The following is an 18,309-nucleotide window of genomic DNA, read 5'->3' as shown; positions in this document are numbered from 1 at the left end:
TCAAATTCATGCAGCAAAGTTACATGATTTCGTCTTAAGTTAAAAAAAATTCTTAGAGGAGATTTTTATAAGTGATAAAATATGAAATGGTTTTGATTAGTGAGCTCCTGTTGATGCTGTGTCTGTGCAAAGAAGGTATTTGGACAGTAGAATAATCCTGCAGCATCCCTCTTGAGTTTATTTTTTGGGTCACAGTCTCCAACATGCATTTACAAAAAAAAGAAAAGAATCTAACAAACCAGACTATTACCAGTGACAGCAGCTCTCTCATTCTTTTTACCTCCCCCCCTTCCTCTTTTTCACATATTTGCACTTTTGAAAAAATTCAATTAACCTAAAATGAACATATACTCCTTCTCTCTGCCCCATATTCAGCTATTATCCACTCCACTTCCTTTTTGTCCCGTCCGCCCCTGCATGCAGTTATCTGTCATTTTCCTGTTTTTTAACTCTTTTATTACATCTTTGCAAAAAGCTTGAGAATCCTTTTCAGTAAATAAAATAAAATCTGAAAGGCATGCAAAAAACTCAACATGGAAAACATATGAGGGAGCTCTATGCTTTGACCATAAAATTAAGAAAAAAAAGTTAGAGATTCATTTGAATTGTTTATTATATTATTTAGGATAAAATAATAGAGAAAAAACATCTTAGTAAGCTTACACTGGGACACTGTAGGTTTGTTTCCATAGACTGGTTCTTCTAAAAGCTAAAATATGACAGTAAAATAACATTGTCTGCTTCTCCCCCTTATCTCAAAATGCATTTTGCACACTTTCGGTTATTTACGTCACATCCTTACATGCACAACTTTTTTTAATTTTCTATTATTATTAAGTTAATCTTTATTGATTGAAACTCTTGAGAGGTATTAGTAAGATTAAAAATACTATAAAATAGAGGAACTTTGATTAGGCATGTATTTATGCTTTTATAAGTGGTGAAGTAGTAGTTTTCACCATTTCACTTTGCTGCAATGCAACAGAAATGTCATTATTTACTAATGTGAGCTACATTCTTCCATACTTTAGGAAAGTTTTGTTAGGTACGTTAAGCAAGAATAAATAAATGCCTGCAACACACCTCATTATTTTACATTACATGGTTAAAAGTATTACTTTGGCTGCCAAAAATCCTCTGATTTGATCGTTTCCAGCTGTTCTGGACAAAATAATCAAAGGATTCCCTAAAAGCTTGTCTGTCCTGCTACAAATTTCACTCTAAGGTGGCATTTATGCCCACTATACTAGCAATCCAGACCATATCCAGGGTTATAACATAAAAACACCCAATAAAATACCCTCTTAACTTAAATTTTTTTCCCATGACTTATCAAGTAGAGGAACAATAATGAAACATTTGAATGTCAACAACCCTGCTGTACATTTACAGAAAAAATACAAGCCTACCTTTGCAAAATTACATCAACTGTGCCAATCAAACTTTAATACTTTTACTGAATTACTATTTTCACACTTTTTTTAAAAGAAAATCCACGTTTTGCAGATGTATCTGAAATAATGGCAGTGTGCTATAAAAAGTAACAAGCTTTTCTTCTGTTCTCATCTTCTCTCACAGCGGCAGCACACACAAATCCGTCTCGCTGACAGCTCACAGCCTGACGATGCAGCGCTGCAAAGCTCAGCACAGCTGTCTGTTGTCTGCTTCTTCTCATCTCTATCTCCTCCTGCCTCACTCTCAGCTTTGTGTCCACTCAGCATGATAATGGCATACACCTCTGCTCAGTCATCTCTTTAGAACTTTAACGCAACTTAAAATAACATAGCAAATCCAATATACTGTACTTTAAGTGTGGTTCATGTAACAGCCTATAACTTAAACTAAGTGAGCAGTTTTTCTTGGTGCCAAATCCCCCTGAGTGGATCAGAATAAAAGATGCCAAATACCAGATGTGCTTATTTTCAGTGGAGTTTCAGTTTTACAACACAATGGCCATCTCTTTTTCTACAGGGCAGCGTCTTCAGATGGACTTGCTAAGATTACTTGTGTCATCATTTCAGCTGAACAGCGGCACCATGTTTGACATGCAACAGATGAATGTTAAAACCTTGAGAACAAAGATGCGCTTAAAGCAATTCCCTGCATAAAGATTTTTCAGAAACATGCAGACACGCAATATCTTGAATGTCCCTTCCAGCGGGCACGTTCACACTCAGGCAGATAATTCAGTGTCACTGAGAGCCTTGTCTGTGACCCCAACGGTCCCCTCCAGACAGAGGAAGCAGCTGGACAGGGACCCACGGCCGCCCAGAACTCGCTTCCCCTGAGGAGCTAAAAGGAGTAGAGACCCTCTCTGCCTTAAAGGATGACCAGCTGAGCTCAGTTTGTGAATGTGGCGCTATGCCTCCATGCTCAGGAAGGTCTGAGACTTACGAAGAGCAGTCTTTTTTTGTGTGAAATTAGCAGGATGGAAAAAAAAAATCAAAAGAGCCTATTTTTTCCAACTGATCACATTTCTGCTTTCAAGTTGCTTTGCTTTAAGATCACTGTAGAAGAGAGAACAGGATGTTTATGTTATTGTGTAATAACACATTTTATCCTTGGTTTTAAGGGGAATTTCTAATAAGAATTCACAACTAAGGTGATTACATCCAGTCATTTCTTTTACTTAAACAATTGTCTAAAAAAAACAATTACAACAAAAAAAATGTTTTTGGCATACGGAAAAAACTGTGAATATAAACACACAGTCAAGTAATGCACAGAGAGGCAAGTCGTGTTTTACTAAGTGCTCATTAATATTGTATGGATAAATGGAAAACTTTTTTTTCCAATTGCATTTGCAGCCTAATGAATTATTCAACAATTAAAGAGCTTTTGTTTAACCATAATAAAAGAAAATGGTAAACATGGCTTTAATAACATCCTTTCAAGGGGAATAGAGCTGTAATCACTGTGGTCCTCCTGTATAGACATATTACTTCTGCAAATGTGCTTTATGTCTCCTTAATAAACAATTCAAACTGTAGCCGGATATAATTATTCTAGCAGGAGCTTATAAATATATCTGACTAAGGCTTTAATTGTTATTGTTTATTAGAGAATTAATACCAATGAGTGCATAAACTCAAAGATGTCATGCTTGGTGCTGCCAGCTCTGCCAAAAGCAGTTCTACAAGAACCACTGACACGCGACTCTTCTAATAGTGCTGCTATAAAGAATGAACTGTAAATCCTAAAAACGCTGGGAGGCCTGATAATAAAGGACTAGTGCAATTAGTAAAGGGAATGAAGCTGGCATTACGGCTTAAAATTTAAAATAAAAAAAAGTTCAGAGGACAGAAAGTGTAATAAATATTTTATTTAAAATAGTGTGCAACCAAAGACTGTGCTGTGCACACAACAACAAAGTGGATGAGTCAATCAGAGTTATTCTGATTCTTTATGATTCGTTTGGTTGGGCTTTCACTCAGGGTGCCAAAGCTGTGCGGTGGCCAGAGCTGTGGAGGACAAAGAAAAAGTAACAAGGGGTTAAAGAAAAATAATAAGGCTTGCATAATAACTAAATCAAGGGCTTCAATCTTGGACACACTCCCTAATGTGGTTTTTAATGATGCATTTGACCTCATTGAAAATCCTGTTATTTCGTCAGCTGTCGTGGCAGGGCCTCCAGTGGAGTGCCGCTGTCCAATCAGATAGACAGAAGGTTGCCTGACCCGTTTCCAGGGTCATGGTTGCTATGACATCCAGGGACATGACAACATAGCAGAATGGAAAGCTAGACAATATGTTGTCCAGGCTTTGGTTAATCAGACACAATCGTTTAAAACTTCTAACTGACTTCAATACACGAGATTACGAACAAGAACATTTTAAGAAGGACAAAAAATATCTAGGATGGTGCGAGCACCATGCTAGCATACGAAAGGCAAATGCGTGAGTGAGCTAATTCAAATTTGTAAAAAAAAAAAAAAGAAGCCAAAACACCTCGCCTATTACCTTCAAGCAAACACGCCCTCTAATGAGTGCGTACGGAATAGGGCCATAGTTTCTTGAGTCACTGGAATTCGTAAGGTTATCCCCCTCTAGCCATACGTGGCCTTTTGGAACCTGAAAACAACACACAGAAACAGGACAAAATGATCAAGAATCTCAAACACAGAGCATGAAAAATTCTTTACTGTTATAAAACTGAAAAAAAAATGGCAGAGAATGCATGGAACTCATGAAAGTTAGTTTCTCCATTATGCAGAGAGATTCTTGCCTAACCCCACCCCCTTATCCCAAAGATTTGCCTCAGCCGTCCCTCCCTCCTCAGCTTATCCTAACGTCGACCTGCCTATCCGTCTTTAACCCCGGACCGTTTTAGGAGAGGGGTCATGGGTAACGGACAGGGTCGAGGATAGGGATTTAGGAGAACTTCAAACATGGTCATTAGACTGTTGGCTGAGACCTGCACCCCTCTTACCCAGAAGAGGGCAAAGCCAGAGAGAGGGGCCTCAGATCGCAGAGCAAAGGGAGAAAGAGGGCGGGGGGAGAGGGAGAGAGCTAAGCCGCGGCTAGCAGCAGCGTCCAAGGGTCTCCACCGCGGTCCGACCTGCCAGTGGGGCATTCATCCAAGCGGGCTCTAATTCACTGTGACACCAATTATGATTAATCTCATCACTTTAGGAGAGTAGGCTTGTCAAGGCCCTAATTAAGTGCATTGTCCCCCCTATATGTGCAGACAGGATCAACAACACATTATATTGTCATAATGGGCATCACAATCCACGAGTCTATTTTTGTGTTGCCTAACTTTTTAATGACAAAAGTCCTGAAAGAAAATATTAGCCACAGTAAAGTGATGTCACATTCTTGCCTGTGTTTTTGTTCCTTGTTCTGATTTCTCAGCTGTGTAATAAGTCTGTGGCCCGACAGTGAAGTGCTGCATTTCATATTTGATAATTGAGACAGATTATGTGACATAATCACAACCGGTGACATGTTGACCTGACATGAGGTAAACAACTCACTGAATAACAACGATACAAATGAATATCATTAAAGGAGTCATCTGAGAACCATATGTCAGCATGCTGGATTCTCACCATTACACCTCATTAACATGGTAACATATGCTGGCTCCCAAGCACAGGAAAAAGAAACATCACCATTTGTCATCTGCCAAACCAAGATCCCCCCTTTCCCCTTTAAAAGCATCTTGGTAGACTGTCTAGAAAATCTCAGGCAGATGACCACAGTTTTGCGAAAAGGCATAAAAAGCTAAACAGACTTAGAAAAGCGGCAAGACTTAAAAGCCCTAATGAGGTTTGTTTATATAGTTGTGTTTTTAGAAAACAGATTAAACGGTCTATTAATTTTTTAGGAAAATATACAGATAAAAACTTGGTTTTAATTTAAGTGGATACAAGTTTATTTAACAGTTCATAATTAAAGACAAAGCTAAATTGATCAACTCACGAAAAATACCAAAAAGCTATGACAAGATTTTATGCAGAGTTATGAATAGAGACAAATATTTGTAATAATTTCAAGAAAGTTGTACTTCTATGTCTTAAAGACAGAGTGGAACTGTTCCGGTCAAGGTTTATGCAATAAATATATTCACTGGACCTTGAAGTGGTTTGATTCAAACTTGGGTCCTCCAACAGAGAATTTACTCTGGGGGGGGGGTCCCCAAGTGTTCCAGTTACCACAAGGACTGCAGTTACCTTCACTCTACATATGTTTTCATCTCAGCCCTTAGTAATGCTCGATCTTCTCATGACCCTTCTACCTTGTACTATCATTTAGAGTCGCTACATCTACCACTACAACCTTCTTCTCATTCTTGTCCAGCTCTACTATGTCGACTCTGTTATCCTTTACCATTTCTCCTGTCTGTATCTACCTTTGGAAAGGTTTCCTAACCTGACCTTTGGACTTCCATTCCATCTTTTCTGTACACTATGCCAGCCACTTGTTTATGGTGTTCCATTTATTTGCCGCCCACTTGCATCTTACACCCATCTGTTATGCACTGGATTGTCTCAGGGACGTCTTTGCAAAACCAGCACCTGAAGTCCTTCCTGCTTGGTGGGGTAGATCCTGGCATATTTATTTCTACTTACTCCTCTACTATCATAATATGTGCCTCTGTGCTGTCTCTGGTCATTCTATTCAGCGTGTGCTGCCTTGATTTTTGTCTAGAGTCTGTTTTCATGTATTTATGGTGTTTATCTTATATCCAAGCAGAATAAATGTTGCTGTTATGCATATACCGTCGTAGTCAGCAATAAAGATGCTTAAACCTGAAAATGAAAAAGAAACTATGTATGTAAAACTGTTGAGTGGTATCTTCATACCAGATCTAAATGGTAAACATTCAATTTACAGCCTGAGTGATGGGGCAACAAAAAGCAAAGGAGAGCAAATTTCTTCTCATAAAATAAACTTGACAGATGCAGCCATGTCATAAAATCTGAAAGGCTAAATTACAGCAAAGGTTGTCATTTTCAAAATACCCACTCAAAAAAAACGGTGTCTATTGAGGCGGGGCCTTTTTCTTATCTTAGCCGATGATTTTTGAGGTCAAAATAATGTTTCAGCAACGTCTAAATAAGAGCAAACAATATTTTAAAAAGTAAGAAAGGGATAAAAAATATGTAGGAAAAAAAAGAGAGAGCTGGGTAGAGTGAAATAAAATTTCCTATGTAAAAATCATCTGTCTAAACAAACACAAGATAAAAGCTTTGGTGCAAAAATGAGTAAATAAGATCCTAACATGGAAAATTAAAAAACACAATAAAAAGTTCAACCTAATTAAAAATAAGTAACAAAAAAATATGAAAAAGGAGCCTTTTTTACAATTTTGCTTCTCAAAGTGAAGCCTAAAACAACTGTATATAATAATTTGATAACCAGGGATTGGACTATATATTAAGAGAGGCTGCCTTGTAAACAACAAGAGGTGGGAACATTTTTGGCCATTTTTTAATTAATAAAAACATAAATAAAAAATAAATTAAAGGAAATTTTTACTTTCACTTCAGGCTAGATTGATTTCATTAAATTAATTTCACACTGAAAATGTTTTTCTTTTAATGCTCACATATAAAATATAGAAAATAAAGATGCTCTCTTTTATCTAAGACAACAAAAAGCTATGGAAAAAAGTGAAGTGCTAGATTGTTACAGAATTGTAACGTGCAAGTTTACCAAAATAAAAGTCAGTGGATTGCACACCTAACTGCTTAAAACCCAACTGAACACTGAATTAAAGCTTAAGGATTAAGGATTTCAATTGATGAGGTGTCTGCTAAATATTATACACACAAATCAAATGTTCACTCTGACTTAATTCTAAGATGATAGAACACTTAAAAAAATAAAGAAAATAAAAAAAAGAATAAACAGGAAGCCTGAGTTGACAGAAGGGAGAGGAATGAGAGCAGTCCAGCAGAATCAACATTTGGTGTTTGATAGAGACAAACACTCCTCCATGTGTCTTTAAATATCCACAAAGGCACAAAATATCACTAAAGTTAATTTAATGTGGACTCCCATTGATCAGCTCTGGCAGGAACTCAGTTGTGATGGATGGCGAAGAAGAATGTAGCCATCCACCAGTTGCAGGCTGAGTCGATGCCAGGTATTGTGTACCTGTCAAAGACGTGTTGAGAAGATCTGAAACTGGAGCTCCTCACTGTTGTTTAGCAGCCACACCATTATACTGCTCATTATGTTAACATGACTGGGGAGGGGAATTAGCTTTCCTGTCATACTTTACACCATTATGGAGTTATTCTACAATAAAACCCAAGCCAATCTGAGCAGTAACCAACAGAAGGTCTGGGTTTCTTTTTTTCATTTCACATCTTCTCTCATCCTCTGGTATAATATTAGGGATCAAGTGTCATTGTTTTGACACAAAACCTCTGGCAAAAAAATGATTTCCTAAAGGTGAAAGAGCAATTTGCCTGTCGTTGGATCTCTTGGGTTTGGAGAGGGTGTGTTCATCTGTCAGAACTAAAAAGGATGTGGTGACAGGGTCTAACGTTGCCATCGAAAATTCATCTTCACAGATTCACCAAGAATGCTTTACACCACCATAATAATAAGACACAAACACACATACTCTGTACTAGTAAACTCCCAGAGGGGGTTCAAGCATCTAAGTGAACAACGAGTGTTTTCTCAGTTCCATAGATTCTGGATATTGCTAAGTGCTGGGGATCATTGTCTTTGGAAGAAAAGCAAAACTAAAAAAAAATTTAAAAAAATAAATGATGTATCAAGCTGTATGAAATTGTAATGATCCAGGTATCAGTAGGGAAAAAAATGAAAACAGCACCTTTACACAAAAAAGGCATCTAGGCACTAGGCTGAAAATTTATCTTCAGCATAGTTTCAGTTTGTCCAATAGCTCTATCGCAAAAGACACCGCAAAAAATGTTACCTTAAACACATGCTAAAGCAATCACATTGCAGCTTGAAGTATTTAACACTTTACAGATTTGACCAATCAAATGGAGCTTCTTTAAGTTAGATGGCGGTCTACAATGTAGACATGGGTCATTAGGAGTGTGATTTAGGTAATCATACATATTTGTTTAAATAAAAAGGTTGGCGTGAAATGGAAATGATGTATTTTCTATTTCTTCATGTATTGAAAGTCATACCGTCATCCCAATACTGATCACAAATATCGCACATCGCAAGTTTTCCTTATAATGTGCACCCTCAATCTGTTAAGTAACGTTTAAAGATTTCTTTTCTAATCAACTATGTGAATAAAAAACTTTGTTTTTCATCTGTTAATGCTCCAAACTAAATTAAAACTTGAACACTAAATTAAATACAGTAAACTGGAAGCTGTGATACCAAATAATTTAAGGAATTCTGTCTTTCTTTTTTAACTGTTCTTCACTCTACTCCACTGGATGGGTTTAAAAAATGATTGACACCTGCCTTACAAGTTGAATATGTTTAACTGATGAAAGAGAATACTGTGGCTTAATCTGTTAATCTTTTAAAAATTGAAATTATATTAGATTTTGGCATTGCTGGGTAAAATAAACCACAGAAACAGACTAGATAACAGCTTCTGAGCAATATGGCATTGATTAAAATGATCAACTAACTGAACCTAATTTCTTGAATCTGGCTACCTGTCCTACCTGTTAATGTGAAAAAACGTCTTTGGGAAAGACACTGAACCTCCTGGTGGTTATAGATTGCCACCAGTTTTCGGCAGCGGAACCGCCAGTGTGTGAATGTGTGTGTGTATGGGTGAATTTAGCTGTAACTGTAAAGTTATTGGGCCTGAAGGCAGTAAAGTGCTTTATATATACCATTTAGTGTCAGATTGTACTTTTAAGATTTTAGTCTTTTGGACCCAAATAAGTGTATGTCTCAGTAGTTTTAAAAATTTTAAAACCACAAAACAAGTCAAGAGGCAGTACTTCAATGACAAACAAACAATAAATAAATGAACTCCTTTACACCTTTGTCAAGTTTTTGTGTTTTAAATATTTTCTTTTGTCATACACAAATTGTGGACATTTTTTATTAAAAATTCCAGTTAGGAAGAAATCGCCTTGTGGTAGATGCTTCAGGAATGTTAACACTTAAGATTAGGCAAAATGTAAAAGAACGTAAGGTAACTCGACGTGCACAATCTTAGCTTCAACATACACTTAAATACAAGATATTGCTTACTTTTTTTTTAACTATATTTGAAAATCAGGACTCTCACACATTTCACTCCTCTGTTCTCTGAGATGAAGACAAAAAGCTACAAAACTAATCATTTACATTTTTATTTGATGATGAATCTTGCAGGCTTGGCCTTATGTGGCGTTTTGCTGAACTCATTCAATTGCATGCTCATAGGCTATAGAATACAAAATAAATTCAAAATCGTGCAACATATCCACAACCTTTGGTTTGTGGACTTTCAAACACGCACACACACATGCAGACACCCCTCCTCCCAGCCATCAGTCTGTCCATTCGGCTGGCACTAACTCTAACAGGCTTCAGAGAGATTGCAGGCCTGAGCCGTGGGTGTTGGGAAGAGTAGTAATAGAAAAGCAATGACAGTGGTTTTGGCAGCAGAACCCCTGTTCACTCTTTGGTTTTATCACTGTTCTGAGGAAATATAGGTGTTGTCAAAAGCTGATATTTTGACCAGTGACACAAAATGGATTTGCGTGCTCTAAAATGTAAACAACTGTGAAAGTCTATAGACTGTTATATGTGTGGAACTAAAAATAAATGAGTAAAATAAGATTTCTTTTTTTTTTGCTTTATGCAAACTCTGGTTGTCATTTATGGATGAAGTACACAAGTGTTTTGGACCAAAACATCTTACATTTACTTTAGATTTCATATTTTGATGTTGAAGAAAACTAACTCAAGTGTGAGTGTTTGATGGAAAAACTGAAGCCTCACCTGGTAAAACTAAAAATAACAGGATATTCGAAAATAGATATATGTTAGAGTACTCACATACGTGTGGGTCTTGAACAGATCTGATGGAGCACCCGTGCAGACCTTGTCACCTTCCAATCCAACTACCCTTTTACATATATTCATATGAGGGTCAAATGGACTTTTTGCAATTACGATGTCACCCCTAAAAAAAAAAAAAAAAAACACAATAATTTCCTAAGTAAATGTGTGCCGATAGTTCATATTAGTAGAAAACAGAGCTTTTAGAAAAGGTATATGTACCGGTAATCACAATTCTCGGTTTCAAACCGAACCGTATGTTAAACCATTCACTAAATTGTGAGGAAATTGAATCGTTGCATCCTTACTGCACTGTTTATGTTAACAGTGTTAAACAATTCTGATAAAATTTAAGGAGAATTCATTATTTATTGTGTTATTAAATTACTCCAGGCTTAGCATGAGCCAACTGAAGAGTTTGTCTTCATCGTTACAAGCTTATCAACAAAATAAAACAAGCGTTTTTTCTGAATTTGTTGCTTTTGTTTGTTATACACAAATGCATATATCGAACTGAAACAAAACCGTTACTCAAAAAAATTGAGGTTTCAACCGAATTACGGTGAAAATGAAATGTTGCATCCCCATTCATCACACAAAAGAACAGAATAGCTGCGGAGTGTATCATTGTTTGGAACTATGAGACAAAAACTTACTTTTCTATTTTACAAAGATGACGACTCATGCGCTCATTGAAGACAATGTCATGGTTTACAATCGTGGGCTCCATGGACGGACCAGAACACTAAATCAAAATTGAAAACAAAACACTATCATTAGCCTGGGAAAAATAAGAAACATAAAAACACAGCAGGAAAAGAGATTGTAAATGAAATATTACTGACCACAACAAACTCTCCAATGTATTCAAAGGCACAGTGTGCAATGCATCCATACTGGATTGTGTAACCGACAAAGCCCAAAGTCTTTCCCAACACCTGACGGAACATCTCCACCTACGGAAGAGAAGAACAAAACAGGATATGGAAAAATGTTGATACTGCAAACTAGGCCTGACCATTTACCGCAAACTTTGTAAACTTTTGCAATGAAATGGGAATAATGTTTTAGATTGTTTTGCTATTTGTTTATATACCGCAAATGATATCGTTATCGCAATATTGATCACTGATATAGCATATCGCGAGTTTTCCTCATACCGTGCAGCCCTACTGTAAACCCTTGTTCCCTCCTAAGCAGCCTTTTGTCCTTTGACTCTTAAAGCAGAGTCTGTTCAAGGTTCAATTTCTGAAGGTGTGGACATGGTTGTCACAGCTTGCCGACAGCTAGGATGCCACATTCTTTGGTGTTTCATTCTCGAGGGCTGAATGGCCGATTCACACCAGAAAACTGCTCCGAACTTTGCTCCTGTTTAGGATGAACCTATCAACACCTTGCGCTCAGGTGATGGATAAACAAAGAAGCTGTGACACTTCAAGCCAAACTCCTCTGTACTGTCTGCAGCCAGTCCCTGCCACTGAGCTGCCGCCACGACCGCCACAATCACTACAGCTGTTATCAACTTCTGTCAGCACCATAGAAACACAAAGACACCTTGGCAGCCTTACGACTGCCCTGCAAACATTGTCACTTGAACACACACAAAGAGCATCCACGTGTCTTCTGAGCAAACATCTCAGATCCACTCTACTTATTGACTTTTACTTAAACTGAGAGATGGACCGAGGGGAAAAAAAAGCCAGTTTACATTCTGTTGTGCTCTCACACACCTGAAAATGCACAAACAGAAACTGTATCACAATAGATCAAGCATAGCTTAGATGTTAGTGTGCACTTCAAGCATCTTTTAGGTCAAGCTGCTATTTTGTCAGTCCGCCACAGGGTACAAAAAAAATCTTTTTCTTTATCTCTGTTGTTCCTTTTGTCTTGTTCTCACTCCATGTCTCTTCTCCCTCCCAGGGTATTATTAACCAAAGCAAGCAGAGTGGAAACCAAAGCTCCAAATCCTCAGAGCTCTGGGAATGACTTCCCCAAGATGGACAAGGATTAGACCCCCAATTTCTCCCTTGTCCCACCACCTCCACTCATATTCTCCCCGGGTTCCCAACAGACCGGGTGTCAGGTGGCTCTCTGAGCCCTGCCAAAGGTGTTACACCTAATCCCGTTACCCCCTCTGCTGTTCTCCCTAACACACACATATTGCCCTCTCATTCATTCCAGCTAGACTTTGCTTATTAAACCTTCTATCTGTTCTTTCATCTTTAGCACAATTTCTCTCTTTTATCCATTCGTCATCCTTTCTGATCAAGAAAAGACCAACTCCATCCTCTCACCTCCCTGTTCTCTGCTTCTTCAGGCTGCTCCTCGGTTACCCCTGGCAACCATCTGCCTTTCTCAAGAGCTGGAAATGAAAAAGCTTGAGGAGTTACAGAGAATTCTATACTTCTGAGAAAAGGGCCCAAATGAAAAGTCCATCCAGGCATGTTCTGATTTAGAGTAACCTAAAGAATTAAGTTCTCCATTAGTTCATAAAAACTATAGTGCTCAAATTTGTCTGTTTTAAAAAAAGGTTTTATTTAGCTAAAAGCAAACTGTACAAGTTTCTTGCAACCGTTTGATCCAGCACCACTGAGGTACTGTAGCACTCGATCTCACATGTCTGTTCTTCTCCTTGACTGAAAATCTGGAATGTTAGTTAGCATTGATTAGTAAAGCACAGTAGACTGCCTCCCATACAGCTGCTCTCATATCTCTGCTTCACCCACCCGACCCTCCACCTCCCCATTCCAGAAAGCATTCATCATAGGTGGGGATTAGGGGACTTTGCATAACAAAATCACACGGCCAGTGACTGATATCAAGAGAGTCCATATGCAGCCACCTCGTTCTCTGAGGTGACCACGACGTTGAAAGTGTGTGTGTGTGTGTGTGTGCACAGACAAAAGCATCACCTATATTTTTCAGTGGGCATAACATGTAAAATGGTGACTCCTTTGGGATTTAGCACAGGGTGGACATCCAGAGACCTTTGATTGGATCTGTATTATGTCCAAATCACCCAAGCAAAGAGTCAGGAAAGCCACAATATCTCTGTGGCGCTCAAACCCAATGTGATTGTGGGGGATAAGCAGTGTTAATTGAATGATGTATTACAGATGTAAATTAACACAAAATCTCTCCATTAATCCAGGATTACACACCAAACATGTTCATGGGAATACAAAAAAATCTCTGCAGAACCATCTATGGCTGCTGGCTTCCATGTACCACTACACAGCGCTACAGTGGGGAGATCAGGGGGATCCCCTATGAATAGCTGCAGAAGGGAACATGTCATTGTGTGTTTAACTCTGTGATCCTCTTAGGCTGGGTGCTCTGTTCATTCATGACAAACCAACTCAAAGCACATGAATAAGAGAAAAGTGCCAAGTATTTTGACTTTATTTTTTAGAATAGATGGGATATTCATTTTCCTATTCAAGTTGATTAAAACAAAAGCATGCTTAGAGTAAACAAGGTTTATATTAAATAAAATAATTAGGCTTATTTGCCATATAAGGGAGATAAAAATTAAACAACTTCCTGTTTCACGTTTCTAGAGCAAATAGAGTAAATACATTAGATTATTTAAAGATTTCTTTTAAATTATCAGCAACTAAAATAAAAATAAAAAGCACCAGTAAAGAAAAACAAAGCCAATGACAGATTGTCCAAAGCTGACACTTTTTTAAATGCACATTAATAAAGCCATAAGGAAAAGGTGGGTGAGGAATTATCGCCGCCAGTCTCAAGAGATTTGACCCTGCCATGGCTGAGTAGTGTTAATTGATATACATGACCAGTCTATTAGAACCACAAAGAGAATTTCAATCCAGACAGCACACAAGGGTCTTGCAGTGGACTTCTTACACAACTAAATTAGGAAAACATGGGCTGAGAGAGAACCTGGCAACAGGGGGGCTAAGAGGCTTACGAGCCCCTTGTCAGATATTCTTCTTCTCCCCGAGGATCCCAGATGGAAGGGAGCCTGTAGCAGTCAGACCAGAGTGGGGTCTGATCCCACCTCTGATGTCTTCCTGGGCAGCAGAAGGCAAAAAGGGGGGTCAGGGCATTATTCCTGTTGCGTGCAGCTTGATTTAATCTTAATGTGAGCTATAAAAAGGAGGAGCTTGGGCAACCAGGGGGGTCTGTTTCAGCTATCAGTGCAATCAGAGCTAATCCTGTTGATTTAAACACAGACACCTGGCTAGATGAGGAGTGACAGATGTAAAGTCCCACTGAAGGAGTAGTGTCTCGGTCTGCCATGTATCAGAAGCTAAATTGAAAAGACGGATCTCCATATTGCTCTTTTCATTGATGCCAGCACCAACAAAGGCGTGAAACAGCTGACCAGGGTTACCATTTGAGGAGCTTTAGGGTTTAGACCAACAATCACTGCAGAAGCAAATAATAATCAAGTGATATGAATACAACTGCTAAGAACTGAAAGGAAGTGAAGGCTGACACAGTCCCCAGCCAATTACATTCAATGGAAAAATCAGTCAGTAAGCCTTATTGTATTGACCCGGTGTGATTGTGTGGCCCTAGCTGAGAGTTAACAGATCCTATCAGTCGTTGTATCAGATTTACAAAGAGGTTTGGGTTATCCACTGACACAAATGGATATATTTCAACACCAGCCAATGACAGACATCTACTTTTTTTTTAAAGAATGAGATTTCCCTTTATTCTACGAGAACATGTGCTCTGTATTTATAGAGTTAAGCTAAACATGACTCATTGACTACGGAAGAACCGTCTGGTTAAAATATAAGCTCTTGAACAAATAGAAATGAGCAAAACCCCTGACAAAATTAGTTGCACACAAATTCTGCTGAGACTGTGCCCAAGCTATTGCTTTCTTCTGAATGGTAACAAAACAAATCCAAGTGTTGATGATAATCTTGTATCCTCTAGAAGCAGAAAAGTCGGGCCGCTCCACACTGATGGTGGAGTTAGACTAAAGAAAACTAAAACAATCTCCCCCAGGAAAAGCCTGACATGTTATGACTACTGCTATTATAAACTTCGATCAGATACAAAAAATGACAGAACGGCAACAAAAAAAAAAAAAGAGACCTTAGTGTGAGCAGACACTAAAAAAGGTAAATATATTTATTTATGTTTTTCTCAACTACAAATGGCTGGACTGAAACAGACTACTACAGTCCAAAAATTTATAATAAATCCAAGGTGGAGTCTTCGATTAAACAGTTTCTATGGGATGAGAAAAAAGAATTGTACTGGTAGGTGATGCAGCACAGAAGCAAGCTTTGCTTCTTTCAAGATGCAGGTCAGTCAACTCATCTTATTTGCTCGTATAAGCTTTCCACAATGCCCAGTGTTGTCAGTCATGATATATTCGCTTGGTCCCCTGTCAACACATGTAAGTCTCAACAATGCTGTCAAACAGCAGGACTATCTCTGCTAAGAGCATTTGTAAAGTGAGCAGTTGGGCGATTGGCTCCTCGGGTGTATCTCAGCATCCTAGATCTTCTGCTGCCCCTGGCCTTTCTCAGCCACATAAAGCTTCTTACAGCTGTCTTAAGGATATCACTGATCTTTCTTCAGTCAACCGGCATTAATAGTTGACATTATAATGTGCAAATTAAACAGGGGTGTCCCGTACCAGCAAATGCCAAGCCGTACAAAACATTAGGAGATCTCAGAGGGTACGGAAGTGATATTGTTATCCAGAAATAAAGATCACATGTTTCTATCAAGGTTGATAATTGCTTTGTTATTTTTAGCACCGACTAAGGAGCTGATGGCTCTGATGCAATCTATAACAAGCAGAGACACCTGAACTGAAGCCACATTTTGAAGGAGGTTTCTGAGATGCAACTGATAAGATCTGCAAAACAACAGAACAGCACCAAATAGAAATGCATAAAATAGAACTGTCCAGGGTGACCTACTCTTGCCTGATTTAATTGGGAACAGATTATGTCTGTTGCCTAGAATGTGCATGGTAGACCAATCCATATTGCTGCCGGGCTGAACAAAGAAATGTAACATCTTCAGCAGGCTCCATTAAAAAAGACGCACAAAAAATGAATAAAATTTTGAAAATCTGAAGAAGGATGCTTACAGCGGCAAAAATCTGAAAGAGAACAGCAATGCTAACAAATAGAACAAAAAGAAAAAACAACATAACTGAAAAATTAGTACTTTTGAGTTTGAAACAGGAAATATCAGAAGGTTGTCTGTTAATCATGTACAGTAGGTGACGAGCAAAAAACAATTTCTCAGCTAGATTCAAAATTAAACAAAAGACGTGTACATCACACATATGTAAAATGTATCACCCTCCTACCCCCCCCCCCTCTCTCTAACATCCTTCTCACTTCTTCCCTCCTTTCCTTTTCCGTCCGGTCCAACACCAAAGATTTTCAAACATGATTGAAATTAATAAAGTTTGGCCTCAATTACAAAAGGGGTTTATTCAGACATACCTCTGGTTTGTCTGAAGATTAATAACCCCTGTTGTTAAAGTAAAATATGTCCAACACAAGAGGCCTTCAGTTCTCATCTGTCTGCCCAGCTGTTGGACAGGACAAGTTAAAAAAAAAAACATATAATAAGTATATAATATAGTAATATACCTTACTCCGCATCAAAACTCAATAAATGTACATAGATCATGTCATGCAGTCCCTATAGTTAAAAAAGTAAAAGCAAAAAATACATATAATAGTTAATAAATTTGTTACATTTTTTTATTGTTTTCATCTTACGACCAAAAAAATCAGTTACTCATTTGAGGAATGTATGAAACTGATACATAGGTATAGGTCCCTTGTTTAAACTGCTTTACTGTTCAGCTCCTCTTACAGTGGTTTTTAATTTTATTTTAAAAGTGAGCGGATTAAATAGTTGTTGTTTTGTTTATATCTGAAAATTAAGCAAAATTGATCCAGTATGTTATGTAACACATTCACAAATCAATAAGTAAAATAGAGGTTTATTGGCTGAGCAAAACTCCTTAAAATCAACCAAAAACAACCAATTCAGGGAACAAAATATTCACTGTTATCATCTCTCGCTCTTACAATTGGCATGTCGTTATATTGAACAAAAACTAGAGAAACATCTTTTTTTATTACGTGTCACTCAACCAGCAGATGAAGTTATATCAGGATTTTTTCTGAAACTAGAGCTATTTAAAAACAGAGAGAGGGGTGTAACTAAATTAAGAATCTTTTTTTGTTTTACGAATTGAATAGCAACAAAGCAAACAGGGAAATGTCAACGAACGCCAAGGAGAAACCAGACACTTTTGGAGCTCTGAAATACTTTGTTATATCAAAGAAATGCCAAAACATATGCGCAATTCCTGTTATATTAACAAAACATGAAGACTTTGGTTACCTACCGACGCCGGATTCAAAGCTTTTACCATGCACAAACTGTGACAGTTTCCTAACGCGACCTCGGAATATTCCGAGCCCTCATTGGTCGAGACCGTTCAAGCTCCTTCTTGATTGGTGGAAATTTGCAACAACATGACCTGACGTCACTCCGTCACTTCCAACATGGCAGCCCCCGTGAAGAGTATGGATAAACCCCCAGCTGAATTTTCGCCGTTAAATTTCACCAGTTTTCAGAAGAAATCAAGGACCAAGTCACTCTCCATACCTGGAACTAGACCATCGGTTCAAAACGGGCAACTATTAGTTTCGTCTGGCGTGACGTCGCTCGATTATCTCCTCGGTTAGTGTCTTCTTCAGAAAAACACAGAGCTCAGCTACGGTTGTTTTGCTTAATTTATGCAGGTGGATAAGAAAGCAACAGCAGCAACACGTGTATATTACGGAAACGTCCCGTTGAATGATAACGGAGCTTATAGAT

General features: G+C 38.1%; 2 protein-coding genes across 4 annotated transcripts in view; one reads left to right on the top strand and one right to left on the bottom strand.

Annotated features, from left to right (window-relative positions):
• Positions 1–3,307: 3,307 nt before the first annotated feature.
• immp1l (inner mitochondrial membrane peptidase subunit 1) lies at positions 3,308–17,965 on the bottom strand. Of its 3 annotated transcripts, XM_020714829.3 has the most exons (7): positions 17,834–17,881; positions 12,753–12,820; positions 11,304–11,414; positions 11,115–11,203; positions 10,456–10,582; positions 3,961–4,071; positions 3,308–3,461 (listed from the first exon to the last, which is right to left on the bottom strand). In XM_020714829.3, exons 3-7 carry the CDS (start codon positions 11,406–11,408, stop codon positions 3,381–3,383), a joined length of 513 nt encoding a protein of 170 aa, XP_020570488.1. In that variant the 5' UTR covers positions 11,409–11,414; positions 12,753–12,820; positions 17,834–17,881; the 3' UTR covers positions 3,308–3,380. The 3 variants fall into 3 exon arrangements, with proteins under 3 accessions (XP_020570488.1, XP_004067284.1, XP_020570482.1); XM_004067236.5 differs by lacking the exon at positions 12,753–12,820 and having other exon boundaries at positions 17,834–17,965; XM_020714823.3 differs by lacking the exon at positions 12,753–12,820 and having other exon boundaries at positions 17,830–17,914.
• Positions 17,958–18,309, top strand: part of elp4 (elongator acetyltransferase complex subunit 4) — a 53,574-nt gene continuing 53,222 nt past the window's right edge. The window contains exon 1 of the mRNA XM_023953526.2: positions 17,958–18,171. Coding sequence (XP_023809294.1) covers positions 17,994–18,171 — 178 coding nt within the window. The 5' untranslated portion in view covers positions 17,958–17,993. The remainder of the gene's footprint in view (positions 18,172–18,309) is intronic.

The sequence above is a fragment of the Oryzias latipes genome, chromosome 3, assembly GCF_053564925.1.
Source record: "Oryzias latipes strain Hd-rR chromosome 3, Olatipes_Hd-rR_3.1".
Taxonomy (NCBI): Eukaryota; Metazoa; Chordata; class Actinopteri; order Beloniformes; family Adrianichthyidae; genus Oryzias; species Oryzias latipes.
The sequence above is the reverse complement of the archived record's forward strand: the minus strand, read 5'-3'. Positions and strand labels throughout refer to the sequence as shown.